Source organism: Pezoporus occidentalis, unplaced genomic scaffold, assembly GCF_034315485.1.
Source record: "Pezoporus occidentalis ecotype Australia unplaced genomic scaffold, CSIRO_AGI_Poc_V1 ctg93, whole genome shotgun sequence".
Lineage (NCBI taxonomy): Eukaryota > Metazoa > Chordata > Aves > Psittaciformes > Psittacidae > Pezoporus > Pezoporus occidentalis.
This window is the reverse complement of record NW_026916294.1, coordinates 7,377,317-7,397,016: the sequence shown is the minus strand read 5'-3', so window position 1 is coordinate 7,397,016 and position 19,700 is coordinate 7,377,317. Positions and strand designations below refer to the sequence as shown.

Genomic DNA, 19,700 nt, shown 5'->3' with positions numbered 1-19,700 from the left:
TCCACTTTTAGTTAGCTGCCTCTTAGTTCTGTTTTCTGAATTCAAAATGTAACTCAGTCAAATACCTCCAGTACTATATTTGATTATTTGCTGCAATTCGTTTTATCCCATACAGGTTTATCTCTCTCTTTTACCTCAAGATCTTCCAGTGCTTCAAAATTTTCTTCAATTGGTTTGAGTTGAGCAAGTGAGGATCTATGTAATGGGCTGACTTTGTTCCAAAATGGGTATCTTCTGATTCCTTACTGTACATGTAACTACTTTCTTTACCCACAGCTGAGACTGCCTAGTAACATGGTAGCTAACAGGCAGAAATGATAACTTTCTTCCTCTGTATTTCTTTAAACCTCACTGGCTGTATAGAGTTACATACCGCTCCGCTAGTTCTGCTACACATCTATGTCATCCTGTTTGTTCTTCACTCTGGACCATCTTCTAAAGGTACTACTGATTTGTTCAAAAGAATGTTACTGGCTGTCCTTGAAAAGAACTTGTATTCAAACACACAACAGGTGTTGAAACCCACAGTGTTCTGGTGGGTCTGGAGCTCTTCTCAAAGGTTCAGTTTAGTCCAGAAGGATTACTGATGATAACTCCAAAGAAGGGAAAAATGTGGAGTGGTTACCAGAACAGAGCTTTGATGTATCCCCAATATCTAACCTCCCCATTATTGAACATACCCTGTAGCACTTCAGCAAAGAAACAGGTTTCCTCTCTTTCAAATATTTAAAACACTTCCTGCTGTCTCCATCCCAGAAATAACTTTGTTCCTTCTCACATCTTCCTGATACCTGCCCAGATAACCAGTGTTCTCTGGAAGCACCTTTAGTTCCATCTTAATTGTGTGTTTTGTGTTGCTTTTTCTTTATTCCTCAGCAGAATCATTCTTATTTCTTCTGCACCTCTTTGACTGGTTACTTCTTTTTATTAGCTCTGACAGCCATGCCAATTGCATGTGCGTGGTTCTGAGACAGCCCCAGCATTCACTTCAGCTTGCCAACAAATCTCTTATTTAAAACTACCACTGTTGGACAATTTCACATATGTACTTTGTAATGACTCAAAGGCACTTTGTTCTGACAATATACCTCCAAGTCTGAAACCTCCAAAAGGTCTCAGACTTGCAAGCTGGATAACGTGCTGCATTCTCTCTGACAGAAAATATGACTGGTTTGTTTCCAAGATTTATCATTGCTGCTTTTATCTCTTTACTTTTCAAAACCTATAAATATTTTGGTATAACATGGAACATTAATTTATGCAGAAGAAAGTCAGGTTTCTGTAAGGCCACGTGCTTCTTACAAGATATTCCATACATTTGTCAAGCTGAAAGACCTACAAAGATAGATGGCTTGGAAGTCGTGGTTCTTTTTTTTTTTCTCCCTTCCTCCTCTTATTGTTTTTGTGCTGCTTCAGAATGAATCAGCTATGACACCATATGCTGCAACAATTGCTGAGAATGACAGAAGGAATACATGCTCCTCAAACTCAACCAAAAAACACCGTTAAATTAAGGAAATTGTATTCTCCCTACATCTCCCTATGTCTTCCTGGCTCATGTAATGTCTCATTGCTCCATTCCTATGTAGGCTCTTCCCAGCCCTCCTCTCACTGTGGCAGGCTTTGTACTACAGATTTAGAACATGAACATCCTCTGGCTACTGCTGGAATAACTGAGCTGTCCCTCTGTTAGAAGACAGAAGAATCCTCCTCTGCCTTTGCCAGCACCACCACCATGCCAGCACCTCCAGGGCGGACTGGGCTTTGGCTTTGATACTCCCTATGTAAGAACATAAAAAGCTTTACCATGTGTTCATCATGAGCAAAATAAGGCCATAGATTGAGAATATTATTTTTTACATTAGATGTATTCCCACAGACACTGAATACTGACTTCCACCAGGTTACAGTTTTGCTCCTCTAAAACTGTGCATCACTTATCCTATTGCAGCCTCTGATTTATACACTTTTCATGGCAGAAGAGATATTTGCTCCTTGCTCTCTTTGCATGGGTCAAGTTACTAGAGCTGCCGAGAGAAATCCTCACTCTGAAAATAACTGGATATGGATATCATCTAGCTGAACAAAAGGGAGGCCTGATTATACTCAAGATACGTTGCGTATCTAGCAAGCTTTTCTTCCCATTACTTAACATGTTGCTTGGTTACCTCATCAAACTTGTCTGGGAGAAAGCCTGTTTCATTAAGAAAAAATAACTCATAAGGCTAACTCCTCTGGGACTGCGGTGGGAGAATGACTTAGGGGTTTTTACATTTATTTCTGACGTTTCAGGTCAAAACTAAGATGCTACATTCACATCCTGGACAACAAAAGGTATGCTTGTACAGACCATTCACAGAAAACTTTGGAGTGCTCTTGAGACTTAGTGTGATAAACAACACTTTCTATGCTAGTAAGTTCCCAGGCCACTGGCTAAGGCAACATTCAAATCATCTACAATCAACTCATCACCTTTATGTGAGCTACTGAGTACAAAGTTAAATGCCAGTCAGTAGGCAAAACCAAGTATGTTTGGCATGATCAAACACCTTCACTGCAGCTAAACCCAATGATCATGAGAAACCTTCAATTCCTCTAATAGTTTGTGACCGTTTGGAGGCAATGTGTCAGGTAGGTTTAAAACCGCACCAGAGAGCAGTGAGGCTTTACCAAAGACTTCTCCAATGGTTGTAGATACAGTCCTTGGTCACGAGCCTCTACCTCCATTTTCCCCACAGGCTGTGCAGAATCCTCCAAGCTTCAGTTCTGGGGAAAAATAATAACAACATAGAATCACAGAATCAACCAGGTTGGAAAAGACTTTCAAGATCAAGTCCAACTGTTCCCCCAGCACTGCCAAGGCTACCACTAAACCATGTCACTTAGGGTGTTATCTACACGGTTTGTGAACACTTCCAGGAACAGTGATTCCATCACTGCCCTGAGCAGCCTGTTCCAATGTTTGACTACCCTTTTGGGGAAGAAATTATTCCTAATATCCAGTCTAAACCTCCCCTGGCACAGCTTGAGGCCATTTTCTCTTGTCCTATCACTTGTTCCTTGGGAGAAGAGATCAGCAGCCACCTCCTGCCTCCATCCTCCTTTCAGGCAGTTGTAAAGAGCAATAAGGTCTCCCCTGAGGCTTCTTTTCTCCAGACTAAACCCCCCTCATGTCCCTCAGCCGTTCCCCATCACACTTGTGCTCCAGGCCCTTCACTAGTTTTGTTGTCTTTCTCTGGACCTGCTCCAGCACCTCAGTATCTCTCTAGTCATGAGGGGCCCAGAACTGAACACAGGATTCAAGGTGCGGCCTCTCCAGTGTCGGGTACAGAGGGATGATCACATCCCTGGCCCTACTGGCCACACTACCGCTGACACAGGCCAGGATGCTGTTGGCCTCCTTGGCTCCCTAGGCACACTGCTGGCTCAGCATCAACAACAGCAACAAAACCACACACCCCCTCCCAAAAAAGCCATGCCGAGGAACAGCAGTTCCGGCTGGGTGGCAGAGGTGTTTCTCCGCCTCACCCCCTCCAGACACCGCGGCGGGGCTGGTGATGTGCGGAGGGTGCTGCAGCTATCGCGGCACCGCCCCCGGCGGGCAGACGGGCGCGGCGGCGTCACGCAGCGGCTCCGCCCCCCGCTCCCGCCGCCGCGCACCCGCAGCAGCGCCCGCCCCGCTCCGCTCCGCCGGCGAGCGGCACAGGCAGCCCCGGCAGCCGCGCCGGCCCCGGCCCGCCGCACCCCGCGCAGGTAAGGCGCGTCCGGGGCGGCGCGGAGGACGAGCCCCGCTTCGCGGCGGCGGAGGCAGTGTCAGAGGAGACGGAGGAGAAGGCGGCGGTGGGTTTGCGTGCGGCGTTGTGAGAGGTGGATGGCCATGAGGGGAGATGGTGGAGCAGAGGGAGAAGTTAAAGGTTGGATGCGGTGATGTATTACCCCTTTCAAAGGAGGAGGAGGGAGAGGGTCTGTGAGACTTCGCATCCACCCGCTGCATGTTTTCCCTTGGCGTGAGCTGCCCTGGAGAGCGGCGACTGGGGGTGAATATCGCAATATTGTTGTGATTTATCGGCGGCGAGGGGTTTGTGCAGGAAGTGCATCGATAATTTGGGACATTTTCTATTGTAAGCCAGAAGAAAGAGGGCACCCGGCTGCTTCCATACGTGTTTGGAACTGTTCGGGTTCCTGCTGATGGTATGCATTTTTTTTAAGGGGTAGAAATTATATCATGAGCATATTAAAATGAATACATCTGCAGACCGGGAAGGTAGCAGAATCGATCATTCCCATCGGTTAGGAGAGGATTTGATTCTAGAAATTACGTAGAAATGAAAGCCAAAGATTAATGAAGCTGTTATCAAGTGTGCTTTTGAATTAGAGCGCTTCTCCCTTTGGCTGCAGCAAGGTTGTTTTTCAGATCCTTTTATTCCATCCGGTAATTTGTGAACTCTTTGGTCTTCCCCGCACCCGGAGACAATGCCGAGTGCTTCATACAATGAGGATGGTGCCAGGGATTGTGCATGCCAACCAACCTGGCGTTTAAGGATTTATCGACCTATGGGTGTCTCTCTCTCTCTCTTTTTCTAATTTGAAAAGGCTCAATCGGGGCACCTGTGACTAAATCATCGTTTTGGAAGCAAAAAAAGATGGTTGTGGAGGGGTGGGGGGAGCACGTTAATTCCCCGGTGAGGCGCTGACTGCAATAGATGTATTTCTCTTGGTTTGTGTCTATTCCTCGCTGCATACATGTGTGTTCACACGGACGTTGCTGGGAGGGATGGCTGGTACTTGAGAGCCCATCTGAGATAGAGATATGTGTTAATAAATTGTCCTCTTTTGAGAAGGGAAGTGTCCCTCTGCTTCCGAAATGACTAGACAAGTCCGAGCTGTTTACTGACACTGTGTGTATATCGACAGTAATAAATAAGCAATTGGTTGGGTTAGGTTGGGGGGGGGGGTGTTCTTCCCCCCCCCCCTTGAGTTTTTATCTTTTTCTTTCATCCCCCCCCCCCCCCCCCCAGTCTTTACATCCTTATTTTTTTTCCCTATAATTTTTTCCTCTCCTTTCCCCCCCTTCTTTCTTTTTTCCTCTCTCTTTTCCCATTCTCTTCTCGCTCTTGCCGCCGCTGCTGTGTGCGTCTGTGTCTGTGTGAGCGGGAGGGGAGAGCCGGTGCCGCAGACAGAGGCGGCCAGCGGGCAGGGATGCTCCCGAGGTGGGATCCCCGCTCCGCGCCTCTCCGCGGACACCTGTAGGGATCGCTCGGGAGCTCGTACACCCTCACACGCGTGTCCTTGCTCTGTTCCCAACCCCCCCCCCCAGTCCCCGGGGCTCCCGGCACCCTCCGCCCCACGCAAAGCTGCGCTCCCCGCGCCAATCCTCCCCCCCTGCGCCGGGCCCCGCGCACCTTGCGCCCACCTTCCGCATTTTCCACCCACCGCTTCCCTCGAGTGACCGGCTTCCCCGTAACCTCTTGAACACACACACACACACACACACACACACACACCGGCCTTCAGTCGTGTCCCCCCCCCAAATCGTGTCTCACGCTGCCGCCCAGCCCTGGCTTCCCGCAGCCCCCCGCGCCCTAAATCTGCTGCCCCTCAACCTCCCGGGTGCAGCCGGTAGCGGAGGGGCCGCTTCTGCCGCCGGCGGGCGCAGGGACCGGCCTCCCCCACATCGCCTGCCCGCCGCCGCCCCGCCGGGCCGCGCAGGGCGGAGCTGTTCATGGTGCTGAAGCCGGAGCCGCCGGCGCCGCGAGCGAGCGTCGCCCCTGCCCGCAGCCACCGGCCGGCAGCGGGGAGCCCCTCGGCTGGTAGCTGCAGGGCGAGAGCTAGCTCCTGCGGGGGAAAGGGGAGGCAAACCGGGGGGCTCTGTGCTGCCTGGTGCGGGCTGGGCACGGCTGGCCTCTGCTCGCCAAGTTTGGGGGCTCTCCTCGCCTCCCTTTCGCTGCTCTTGCACACCTCGCATGTGACAGATAATAAAAATAATCGTGTTGACATTTAGAGGGATGGAATTAAATATAAAGACAGAGTAGGAGGTGACTTAGCAGCTCAGAACGTGTCAGGTGCAGGCAGCTGAGGTGTGTGCCTGTTTGAAAGAAGGTTTCACCCTGGCAGGCTCATCTCTCCTCTCACCCCCTCCCCAGATCCCAGTCCAGCAAAGGGCTTGGCAGCAGCTCTGGACATGATACTGTGCCTGCCTAAGCGCTGCTGGCTAAGAAATGGGAGGGAGGTGAAGGGGAAGGGGTGGGCGAGGAAGGTGTTGGAGATCCTCTCCTCCATCAGGAGAGATCTGCTAATGCACACCTTCCAGAAATGATATAGCGGCTTGGGGGAGAAACACAGAGAGGGGAGCCTCTCTGCTGAAATGCTTTGAATGCAGAGACCTCTTCAGAGGAAGAGAGTGAACTGTGGCATATATATTATTTTTAAAAGGAGGAGTTGTCCCTTAAATAAGGGCAGCTGAGTAAACATGCATAAAATACTGCAACCCATTTCAGAGGACTAGCACCTGGGATTAGCTGATCTGCATTGTGAATAATGTCAACATCAGAGCTGGCTTGAGTCAGATTTTCCCCGCCATAACAGAGAATATCAGTGGGGAAAGAAACCAGGTGGCAGAGGAAAATGTGGTTGGAAATTTTCAAAAAGCCTTCTAAGAAACCATTGCAATTCTTCCTCTCCCCATGAAAATAAACCAGTGGGTGTGCCATGTTGAGTGCAGCCTGCCAGTTCCTGCTGGGAGCTCAGTCCACTTTGTATGCTTTTGAGCTGTATTGGAAAGAACTAGAATTGGGCTTGGGAGCATCATCTGCATTAATAGGACCCTACAGCTTCACAGGTGCTGCTATTTCCATAAATAAATTACAGTAAATCGCAGAACAAGCACCATGTTTTCTTTTTAACATTGTCCTTGTGATAATAAAATCTGGTGCTAAGATTTAGGTTTAGCGCTGCAAGTTGTTATGATTCCTCACTAACTCCAAAATTGCAGCAGCAGTTAATTTTCCTAACATAGAACAGCAGTTGAGATGAAAAGTTAATCACAATCGTGCACTATTGATCAACTTTATGATTTAACATGTTCTTAGTTGTAATTTCTTATTATTCTGTTTCAATTCCTCGCAGATTAGAAACAAAAACAATAGAGGAAAATCACCCCCCTGGATCTTAGCCTTGGCCTTTTGCAAGCAAACAGAAGAGGAGCTGTCAGGCTTTGCATGTCAAGTAGCCACTCGGCTGTTTGACAGCTTCTGGGTTTCAACCCCATTGGGATTGAAGCAGCTCAAGAAACCATGAGCGATGAATCCTGTCGTCTGCTGACGCTGCTCTAGCACCATGGCAGACAGTCCGTGATCTGACAAGAGGATCCATCCTAGGGAGGCAGCACTGGGATTGGTAATTGGCTTCCTGGGAAACTACAGCTGGTGGAGAGGATGTAAAAGGAGGTGCACACGTCCCGGGATATTGTTACGGTCTTGCCAAGCTGGTGGATCCACTTGGAGAAGGGTTTTGCCATCGATTTTGGTTTTTTTTCTCCCATTTTGGTAATGTTGGCTTTGGGGAAAATTTCTGCTGACTCACCTGCCCCTGGACACCTTTTGCTAATCTCAGCCGACCAGTGAAGAGACCCAACGGCACCTTCCCCCCACCGTGGGTCCCCTCCGGTGGCACCGGACCCTGTCCCACACCCAATCCCATCCCGTGGGGCACCCGCAGCCTGTCGCCCCCCGCCCCGGGGAGTCCCCCACAGTGACCCCCGCACCCGGGGCGGGGGTGAGCGTGCCCGAACTTCCCATTGCGGCCGGTGCCCGGCAAGATTTTACCCTGTGTGCCACCGGGGCCCCCGCGCCGCCGCCCGCCGGCCCCGCCGCCCCGCTCGCCCGCCCAAGGCCGCGCAGGATGGGTGCGGCGCTGGTGCGGCGCGGGGGCTGCCTGCTGCTCTGGCTGGCCCTGCTGCTGGGCTGCTGGGCCGAGCTGGGCAGCGGGCTGGAGTTCCCAGGGGCGGAGGGCCAGTGGACCCGCTTCCCTAAGTGGAACGCCTGCTGCGAGAGTGAGATGAGCTTCAACATGAAGACACGCAGCTCCAGCGGGCTGGTGCTCTACTTCGATGATGAGGGCTTCTGCGACTTCCTGGAGCTCATCCTCACCCAGGGTGGGCGGCTACAGCTCAGCTTCTCCATCTTCTGTGCCGAGCCCGCCACCCTGCTCTCCGACACAGCGGTCAATGACAACCTCTGGCACGCTGTCGTCATCCGCCGCCACTTCAAGAACACAACGTTGATCATCGACCGGGCCGAGGCGAAATGGGTGGAGGTGAAGTCCAAGCGGCGGGACATGACTGTCTTCAGTGGCCTCTTCTTAGGGGGACTTCCGCCGGAGCTGCGGTCGGCAACATTAAAGCTGACGCTCTCCTCCGTCAAGGACCGTGAGCCCTTCAAGGGCTGGATAACGGACGTTCGGGTCAACTACACGCAGGCGTCACCGGTGGAGAGCCAGGAGGTGCGGCTGGACGATGAGCAGAGCCGCTTGTGCGCCAGGGAGGACGTCTGCCTCAACGGGGGCGTCTGCTCGGTGCTCAACGACCAGGCTGTCTGCGACTGCTCCCAGACGGGCTTCCGGGGCAAGGACTGCAGCGAAGGTAAGGTGCCAGTCCAGCTCGCTCCCCATCGCTCTGTGGAGGGGACAGATAGGAGGCCAGGCCTGCATGGAGTTTCATCTGTTTGAGTGGATCTCCCTCCTTCCCCTCCCTCCCTGCCACATCCCTGGCTCCTCTCTTCTCCGCCTTCTCCTCCCTGTCCTCCACGTGTCTCTGTGGCCAACCATGGTGCCATCACTCTTCTGTTCTTTGCCAGGCTGGGTGAGTGGAGGAGGGCATTATCTGGATGTCTTCCAGAGGTGGGGTGCGATGCGGGGCTGTCCTGGGCAGAGGAAAGAGGGGTCCTGGGTACCAGGTGTCACCCAGGAGGGAGTGGGTGGCTGGCATCACACTTGGCAATGGACATGCTTGCCAGAGGCAGCTGGTGGCAACTAAGTTTGGGAGTGGGGAATGTGATGCTGAGGAGAATTTTACTGGATTAAGTGCAAAGATGAACTGGGTTTGTTTTTTTTTTTGTGGGGTAGGGGAGACCCAGAGTGCACTTTGTATTTGATACTTGCCTCTGCTTTGTTGTTGAAATAAAATCACTGATTTATTTGTGAATTCCTGAAATTGTTGCTGGGGAGGAGGGGAATTATACAAGGGATTATGTTTTAGCATGGATGTGAACGGTGCTGCTTTGCAATGTATTTAGCAATTCACCATGCCAGTCAGACAGGGAGAATGCAAAAGAACAAAGAGAAGTACATACTCCAAGACCACGGAATTCCTGAGTAGCTTTACAAAGGAACAGGGAGCTTAGAAAAAACAGCAGTTTCCTGAATTCCCATCTACAAATAAATCACTGAGTAAAATATGACTCATATTCAGTGCCCATTGTTTTTGGCAAATGGAAGGAGCGTGAACATTTACTTTGCAGATGCATGTAGCACATTTTTTTTATTATTATTATTTTGCTAGTAAATGCACCATTGCTTGCAGCTCCTTAAGCATAGAAATTCCTATGTTGTGTACCTAGAACAGGACATAAAGGTATAGGAGTGAAATAAGAGCAAAGGTATCAAAGGAAAATATCCTCTTCATGTCAAAATTGGAGAGCAAAGCCCTAAGTTTAAAATGTAAAAGGTAAATATAAATAAGATACTAGCAAGGCCAAATGAAGATCTTCATTGAGTGGCTGCATGACATTTATGGCTGAATAATTTGCCTTCAGCATTTCTATCAGATTTCACTCATTATAAGAAAGAAAATATCATTTGTGACTGTGCTTTATTATGTAACACCTCCTGTCCTTAGTGTCAAGACTCAAAACACTACAGTCATTCTGCATCCTGTTTACTTTATCTCTCATCTGCCATCCATAAAAAATCCAGACCCTGTTCACATTTTAAAATCATTTTTAGTAAGTAAATGATAGTTTCAGAAAATAAGGTATTTGCACTTGCAGTAGCACACAGCCCCAGAAACTGTAAAATGAAGTTATCTTTTATATGAGGCAAGATTTAGTATTTGGATGGAAATTTTTAATATCTCATACTACATAATATATAGCTATATGCTAAATATTGAGAGGTATTAGCATCTTTGAGTTGAGCCCTATAATAAACCAAAAAGAAAATTACAAGGTATAGCAGCTTGGTTCAAGCAACAAGGGTTATTTATATACTATTATATATTTACATGCCCTTTGCATTAAAATATAGTTTATTTCAAGTTGCTTTGAACATGTAATATTTATATGAAAAAGCTCATATAATTGCATGTAATATCAGTCAGAGAAAATCTTCTATTTACATAATAGTAAGTTTAACAGCAATTTCTAAGGAACATTTTTACGTTTATACTGAATGCTACTGAAATACACATAATGTCCTTATATATTAAAAATGGTACAGAGCTTACTAGAAGGTAACAATAGTATTTAGAATCCCCCAAACTTAGGGTAAAATTTTGGCTTCATTCCAATACTGGTGGTTTTACAGTTGACCTCAGTGGGAGCAAGATTCCCCTCATGTATCCCTTACAATTTTAGCATAGTTTCTCAACAAAGCATCATCCGCTACTCAGATTCTGATTTCATTGGAAACAGGAGACAACACTTCCACTGCTAGCAATATAAATGGCACTAGCCCTACAGTTTGTACCTCTTGGTATAAGAAGATAGTAACTGAAATTCCCATCAGTCACATTTTGGTGAAGGGATTAGTAGCTACTTAAGTGTGCTACCAAAGATACTGAACTACTTTATAAATGATTTAGTATTCTAATAGAAAAGGCAGAAGGACAAGTAAAGCCACTGTGCCTGCCAAGAGAGAAACCCTGGCTATTGCTGTTTAGTTCTTTGTAGCCAACATAGAAATTACACTGCTGAGTTTTGATCTTTTGTTCCTGGAATGTGTACATTTCCCACAGACCTTGTAAGAAGTTGCCACTGCTGAAGGATGGAGGATCATCTCAGACTGCAGAGATCTGGAGGGGTCTTTTGAGTTTTTCCTCGTTTGGCTTTTCAACTAAAAATAGTTGAGATGGGAAAAATCCCCAACTTCCCATTTTTATCTGAAATTGTAACCATGTGTCCTAGTTGATACCTTTGCTTTAAAGGTAAAAGATGGTTATTAAATGCTATTTTCCTTGGGGTTTTTTAATAACTTTTTTTGGGGGGGGCCTTGGATTTAGTGTGTTTCTGCATCTCTGTGGTCTGGTAAGACAGAGAGTCCCACAGTACAATGAGGACTTTAGGAATCAATAACAGCAACCACAAAGAAAATCTCTGCAAGATTTTCTATCCTGACTTGCACATTAGAGAGATTAAAAAGAATTGATTTAGAGTCGAAGTTTCGAGCCTTAGGATGCAATTTTTAATAGAACTTTTGTTGTTTTCAGGAAAAAAAAAATCCTTTCTTTTTTTTCAGATTTTCATCTTTGAAAATCTCATTAATTTTTCCTGAAGTAAAACCCTCTCGTAAGAACCGAGTTTAACCAAGTTTGTTTAGTTTGGAAAACCCACAGTAATGCAAGTTAGTTCCAGCAGGCTTAACTGTTCCTGGACCTCTCTAATTCAGGAGTTGCCTGAACCATACCAGTATAAGAAGAGAGTTAGCTAGGGAAAGAACCAGATTTATTGCTTTCAGTCATGCCCTTTAGTTTGAATAGGATCTAAACCCTCTTCAACAAGAGCTTTGGCATGAATCACAGAAAAAGGACTGAAGTATTGCTTGAGGATCCAGGGTGTGCAATCCACAGCACAGAAAAATATGATCACTAACAGTTCTGTTGTGTATGAGTGCATGTACTTACGAGTAAAGACAGTACAAGAGCTTTCTAAAAGAGAAGATAAAATCTCAATTTAGTACTTAAACAGGCAAGGGAATATTCTATCACATAAGAATAGAGACTCAGTAGAAGAATAAATACACAAAATTATGATAAATTTTGTTAGGAATAAGACTAGCATTAAAATAAACCCTGATTGCCATATCAATTTTCTGATAATTTTTTGACATACATCATCGTCTTCTCTTCAGTGAAAAACTATTAGTCCCTGAAATGACTCAAATTGGTATGGCTTGAGTCCATGGTATTAAAGACTGATCTTTAAAATCAGATTTTTAGTGAATTAAGTCAGGGTCTTACAAAGGAGGGACAATACATGATTCATATCAGTGAGCTTCCATATTCCTCTTCTCATTTGGCTCCTTACATTAAAATTTCAGTACAAACCTCCTACTTTAAGTATTAAATGACTAAAATAGTGACCCTCTGGCTTTAGATTAAGAAAAAGTAGACATGTACAATTTTCCTTTCATCCTCATTTTTGTAAAAACAACCCTCTCCAGTATACTGAGAAAACAGGCAGAAGCCTCTGAAGAAGGGAATAAAAACCACGTAACACACTTTGCTTTGGAAGCAGTTTCTCACTGACCCTAGCTTCTTGTCACTTCATACCCTTCTGCTTTTCTGTATCTGTAACTGCTTGAAAAGAACTGCATACAGAATAATTTATCTTTTTAAAATACAGCTTGCCTACTTGCCTGAATATTAGCCTGTTATAGAGGCAATTACTCTTTGAAGTCGAAGTATTCCTGTTTAGAACATGTTTTATTTTAACTGTTCTACTGAGTTGTTGTTTTGTGAGAAAAATGAGGAGCGTTCATGCAGCTGTTCACTGTAAGAGATGTTCCTCCTTGTCAGATATGCAGAAATTGATGCCAGTTTGAACTGTGAAAGGGATATTTTTTTTTAAGGAAGTGTATTCCAGCTGTCTCAGGCTAGCCAGCATTTAGATTTGTTTGTTTGGGTTCTGAATATATTACATCAATCTTTGCAGTGCATATTTGCTTCTTCATGCTAACTTCAACAAAAGTCATCCAATATTTATATATTTTCTGAAAAATCGTATTTTAGTTCAGTTAATTCTCTTGTGCCTTGAATAAAACAGAGAAAAATAGTTTGGGATTATTTATCTTTTGAAGATACGTGTTTGAGTGCGAAGAGATGCTAGTGAGCTCATTGCCTATAGTCAGTCTTAACAGAGTAGCCACTGTGGTCTTTATCCTTGAATAGTTAGCTAAATACACTTTGAGCTAGTAAATACTGCGAGCAAGACTTTCCTTCTGATTTATACTTCATAATCTTTATCTACAATACGCATCTCTATTACATGATCTGTATTTCTTCTGCATGCTAAATTTCTTTTCAGTGCCAATGGCCACTGGGATGATGTTGATTTAGGCAGGAGGAAGGCTAGAAATCCCCTAGAGATTAGAGATTATACGATGGTTCTGTTGTATTTACCAGTTATTAGATTAATTTAACACTAAATGTTTAAATTTTATTAATTTTAAACAGTGTGACTTTGTTGTCAGGGTAGAATCTTGAGGGCAGATAGCAAAATGATCCCATGGTCTTTCAAAACTGTGTTGAACCTGTACCTTTCACAGCTGGTCGTGTGAAAACAGAATCCTTATGTCAGTTCAAAGCAAAATTTTGCATCATTTTAGGAAATGCATTTTGATACATTATTTTGTTTGCCAGGATTCAGCATTATAGGATATTGATTTCAGTATCTGTCTCATGTAAAATCACAGCAATTTAAATACTGTGTCGCTGGTAATTAGGAATTGGCAGTCTGTTGTGTATTACCTTCTCAGAAGGCTACTTGTTGAGTATTGCTAATCCTTTCAAAATGCTGATGTTGAAATAGTTCCAAAATACCACTTACACATATAGCATACATCTTAGGACCCCAGATCAATAATACCTTATATAGTGAGGTTGTTGCTTCCCTTTGTGGCCATTTGAGATGCAGGGTCCATGTTAAGTCTATATTGCAAGTTAGAGAATGCTAATATGCTGGAATAATTTACATTGAGCAGCACAGGAGCTTGTGTCACATTGGTCAGATGAATTCAGATTTTCAATATTGTATACCAATATTGTCTATATTATACTGTAAGATTCAACACTTCAAGGCTTACAGGCATTTTGGACCAAATGTACTCGATCTTTTGTCTCAGCTGCAGTGTGGCTCCTTGGGAGTCTTAACAGTAGATGCTAGCCAAGGAGTTGTGGGAAAACATTTGGATTACAGAACATATCCTTTTATCCCATCATCATTTCTGAGCTGATGGATAGGAATGGGGAAACAAGCCGGCAAGTAAAACCAGTTCTTGATAGAATATAGCTTTATATAGAGGCTAATGTTAACGTATGCAGGTTTGAGGTTTTATGGTTCTTTTAATAAACATTTCAAAATTGGTTGGTAATCTCAAACAAAAAGGCTCATCCTTCTTTCTTGTTGAAATGAATATAATACTTTGTCTTCTGGAAAGCTTTGTGTTCCTTTCACATAAATGAAACCATACCAGCTTCTGGAAAAAATACTTGGTCTAGTTTACTGTGCTGCAGTTGAAATTTGCATACCTTCATAAACATATGATTTTACAGAATAGTGAAGGGCATTCTGAGGTGCTGAGTACCATGTTGTACCTGAGGAGCAAGTTGTAAAGACCAAAGTATACTTCTTTTAGGGAATGATTTTGTAGAAAGTAACAAACATACGTTTAACTGTGTTGTTATGTATAGAATTGACCAGCAAAGTCAGGGAACATAATGCTTTGATGCCTTTATTTAGTTCTCTGCGACCAGGGATCATATTTTAATCTTTTATGAAATAATTTAGGTTTTTCCCACATAGATGTGCACTTTCTCAAATGACACTATCTCCTTCTGTACTTCAGCAATGGTACCTAACTGTCACAAGCACTTTACCAGCCTGGATTATACCGTCATATATGCAGAACTCAATCTTTTAGCTCAGGTTCTCTTCTCCCAGACTAAAAAGTGATGGTATGGGGTGTGTTCACGCTGATGTCTAGTCATTCTCCTGGCTCTTGGTGGTGTACTCAGTAGAACCAGTGAGCGCTTAAATGCACAAAATACCTGTAGTAACTAACAAAGTATGAAAAACGAAGAACAAAGAATGAAAAAGCACATGACTTTGATATGACATTGCTTTCTCGGGTACCAGAGACAGTTCACACCACTTCTGTTTGGCTTCCCCATCTGTGAAGTTAAACTAATGGCACTTCATACAGGAATTTTGGTAGGATTTTCTTCCTGGCAGTCAGGTACTTGAAAGATTAGAATTTCTATTACATATCTAGTAGTGCACATGAAGACTTGAAGCTCCCTTTACTGTAGTGCAACCTTTTTAGTCTACAGAACTGGTAGTAGCTGGCTTTGAAATTGCCACCCTTCCTGCTGCCTATCTATCCATAGCGGAATGTTCAGAATAATGTGAGGGGTTTTTGTGCACAGCTGGTCTTCCACTACGTGCTTTCCATTAGTCTGACTAGGTATTGGAAATGATGTAGCTTGTCCACACATTATCAACCTTTGCAACATTACAACACCTGTACAAAAGTCATCCTTGTTATTGTAAAAGGATTTAAGATTTACTGTCTTGAGGACAGTGGAGAACTCTGCCTCCCAAGTCAATGATACAATTTTCAGAAGTTTAATTCTCTTTCATTTTCAATGAGAAATTTGGGGTGAAAGCTGGAGATGGCCTCAGTTATGCTTTGTTTGAGAGGCAGTATGCTGGCAGCATTCTGTAAGAACAGGATTGGATAACAGGATTTTAGATTTCTTTAAAAATTCTATGGAGTTTGCATGAACCTGGAACTAAGCAGCAAATCTGCTGCTTTATATATCACTGAAAAAACAGGTAATTCCATTGGAATCTATTTGAAGTCCTGTTGACTCAAGTTTAGAATTGGGGCAAACCTAATAACCTGCTGATTCTGAACTTATTATTCAAGTGGGAATCTGGAAACAGATCTAGGGCAAAGTAAGTCACCTGCTGATTCTGACTGTAGTATTCATCTGGGAGTATAGAGAAAATACTTTTCATAAATTCAGGTATTTATTACCACCATCATAATCATCATTATAATTATTCATTAATTTAACACATGCTTATGAAGCATGCTGTAAGAATAGTTATGACTAATCTTGATTTACATTTAAGGGACTCTAAAAATCTGTTCTACAAAAAAAGGCGTGTGGTATATTCAATAAGAGTCACTTGCAGTTGCTGCCACTACAAACTGTGAAACAGCGTATTCTGGCTATGTAAGCATTACATACTAACGATGCTATGTTGGTGTGTGAGTTGCAGATTGCTTTTAGTCTGTGGCACAGTGCACAAGGTCTTGAAATTACAAGGTCTGACTTCCTGGTGATTTTGTCTAGAGAAAGGGCTTTGTGTTGCTTAAAGGCAGAGAAACTAGACGGATCCTTCCCACAGTGATGTCTTCTTGTCATTAAGATTACATGTACAGCCATTATGGAGGTCACTGACATAGCAAGTGGAGAGGTATGTCACAGTTCCAAAATTTCAGTATTACGTCTTAATTTCTGATACAGAATAACCTTCATGTTGATCTTCTTCCTCTTCTATGCTTTTTACAACAGATTTAAAAAATGACAGTTTGTCAAAGGGGCTATTTACATTAAGAAAAGACTCCTTGAGAAAGATAACATGTCTGTATTGTAAGTCAGATGTACTTTAAGAAGTGTATAGAAAATCACAGAATTAGGGAGTAGATGCGGGGTGAAGATCTGTATTTCAGTATTAGAATTTTCTTTAGAAGCTTATCCAGACTCTTCTTTGTTCGCAAAGGTGACAACAGAAATGTTCACACATGCATACATCAGCATTTGTACAATGGGTGTCTAGGGAACAACCATACTGAATAGCTTTAGGATGAATTACAGTCTTCTGATGCACAGATAATACTAATTATTAATAAAAATATGAGAATTGGGCCCTATTGCTATTAAAAAACACACATGCTCTACAGCCCTCTTAGGACAAACATTCTCTTTCCTGATCCTGAATCACACAGGAGTGCTGAAAGTGATATAAAAATGTTGAGATTCTACTGATTGTAATGCAGTACCAGGATTACATTTTACATTTGTAAAATAATTTTTACATTAGTAAATTTAAACTCTTAACCTGGAAGGCCCAGGGATAAGAGACGAGGCTAGTGAGACAGTGCATCTACTTTGCCAACTACACACACTGCTACGTCGAAGCAGAATGAATTTCAGGTGAGTATAATGGCATGGACAGATGCTTCGCATGACATCATCCCCTAGAATAGTGGGATTTTTTCTGGAGGTTGCCAGGAATGTTAGTGCTGACAGAGACGTTACTAGTTTTGCTTCTTTTGAGTTTGTTTTTCTTCCCATTTTTCCTTATCAGACAAGAGACAGGTGAAAATCTATAAACCAATAGCTGTGTGTCACCTAATTTTTAGACTATCATGGGGTGATATAAGAAGGATTCATAAACAGATTTTACAAGAACTGTTTAATGCCTTCCTGCTACAATCCTTCTCAGCTGAATGTTGCTGAACTTCCCAGGAGCCCATTCTCTGTGAAGTTTGTTTTCTGTGATATTTATTGCAGGAAAATAATTTCTGTAATATTATTACATTGGAAAGAAGATGGGGGTGGTTTGTTTCTTTAGAACATACAGTTTTTCAGAGATAAATTGTGGACTGTTATTCAATATTAGACAAAAGATTTGTCTGTTTAAACATCTACTGAAGAATTCTGAATAAAGGTTTCATATTCTTGCATAAAACATTCCTGACTTTAGTGTTACGAGGAAAACACCAGCATTTTCCCAATAGGACACCAGGAAGAAAATATGAGTTGAATATATTTCCTTGTTGACCCCAAACTCCATTAGTTTTCCATGAATGCTGTGGTAGTTTTCAGGAGTTTCTTGGGGGAGTAGGGGTTTGTCACTGTTCTTGGTATAAAGTATTTGGAGGAGCAGCTAGGATGAAAATTAATTACACAGCCTTGAACTTGCGTTTCTTCCTCTAAAGCAGTTAAATGACTGAGTCTGGCATTATAAGAAGTTTTAGACTTAAGCAGTACAGCACAGTTTATACCTTTGTTTTCCACATTACAGATTTTGAAACTCAAAATTTAAACAAATCATCCATCAGGTTCAAAGGTATGAGAAAAATATTTTCACACCTCTTCTTATTCAGGTTTTTGTAATAAAGTTCCAATAAAGAAAAAAAAAAAGTTCATGTGATAGAAGTTTTTACCTTCTATTCTTGCAAATCCACTGACAACCTCATTTTTATTATTGGAAACATTGTTAACAGTCAAAGGTTTTCTTTATTCTGTTATCACCGGCTGGATCCCATTCTCTTGTTTTAAGTATCACTGGAGTCTTTAAATAAGAAGGGTCTTTCTTGCATAAATACCTACATCATTCAAGTTTGTAAAGGGACTGATTCAACAAATCTCTGTTATTCGGTCTCATATTACCCACTGTGATACTTGAGTCATGATGGTGAATTCTGTAAATCTTAAACTACAGAAGTATGCTATATCCCTGGCAGTGTTCAAGGCCAGGTTGGACAGAGCCTTGGGTGACATGGTTTGGTGCGAGGTGTCCCTGCCCATGGCAAGGCGGCTGGAACTTGATGATCTTAAGGTCCTTTCCAACCCTAACTATTCCATGATTCTATGCACAGTAATGCAAGTGAATAAAATCCCCTTCCAGTTTCTCGCCTATTAAAAGCCCAGAAACTTAGTCTGTTAGAAGTGGAAAAACAACAGTCTAAGCTGATGACAGCACGGGAATTCAGAAACAAAGCTACCTCCAGGGAGTGGTGGCTTTCATCTTTCTTGTTCTTTGTGTTGAAGGGAGGAACCTGTCTCTCCATTTTATTCACATGTGCATTAAAAAACAACAAAAAGCAGTTAGTGATGCTGTATCTATTCTGTTAAAGATATACTTAACTCAAAAAGCATGCCTCTGAGAACTTTAGTAATGTTTGGTTGGTTTGATGTTGGGATTTGAATACAGGCTCATGACTCCTTGGATAGCCTAAAAATGTAAGATGAACTGAGTACAGGTTGTGATGTTACTGAACTATGCTCCTCTTTAGCTTCCTTGTCAGAAATCTGAATAGTAGTACATAATTATGTCTTGGAAACTTGGTCCTTACCTATTCATGTCTTGATCCTTGTCCAGTCTGAGCTCTCAGTCACTTAAACTAAGCTTTCAATCATCAGAGAATGTAGAAAGAGGAAGTAAGCAAATGAATCAACTCGTGGAATTGGAAGAAGAAAATGTCCTCAGAAATGATGCATATTGTTCTGGCCAATATTTTTAAAATATTTTGCTTTTGTAGGTTTGCCACATTCAGTAGAATCTCCCATCAATTAATGGAGTAAAATTATTTGTTCAGTATTCATGTGTAAATCAGGATTGATGTCTCTTGAAGCTAATACACTAAGCCGGTGTAAAATAAGAGTAAGATCAGAATCAGGTCCTCTGGTTAGGAAAAAGTAAATTTTTCAAGTGTATTAATATTAAAGCACCCCAAACCCTCAAGAAACAAACAGGCTTAACCTTGCCCACTACTATGTAGTATTAGTTTGTGATCTTTGTAGACGTTTCCTTTGTCATTCAGATGCACAGAAACATTTTGCCAGCACAAAAATGACTGCTGAGAAGCTTTGCATGCTTGTTTCCCATGCATATATAGTAACAATAGTTACT

The 19,700-nt window shown here is 43.2% G+C and overlaps 1 protein-coding gene across 23 annotated transcripts in view; it reads left to right on the top strand.

The window, feature by feature from the left end:
* Window positions 1–3,647: 3,647 nt before the first annotated feature.
* The window catches only part of NRXN1 (neurexin 1), a 682,391-nt gene continuing 666,338 nt past the window's right edge, over window positions 3,648–19,700 (top strand). For 18 of the 23 annotated variants that reach the window (XM_062605786.1, XM_062605785.1, XM_062605774.1 and 15 more), the window contains exon 1: window positions 7,126–8,638. In XM_062605786.1, the coding sequence (XP_062461770.1) occupies window positions 7,900–8,638 (739 nt within the window). In that variant the 5' untranslated portion in view covers window positions 7,126–7,899. Of the gene's footprint in view, window positions 3,754–3,824; window positions 3,841–7,125; window positions 8,639–19,700 lie in introns of those variants that run through there. The other 5 variants (XM_062605796.1, XM_062605795.1, XM_062605797.1 and 2 more) reach the window with 2 other exon arrangements.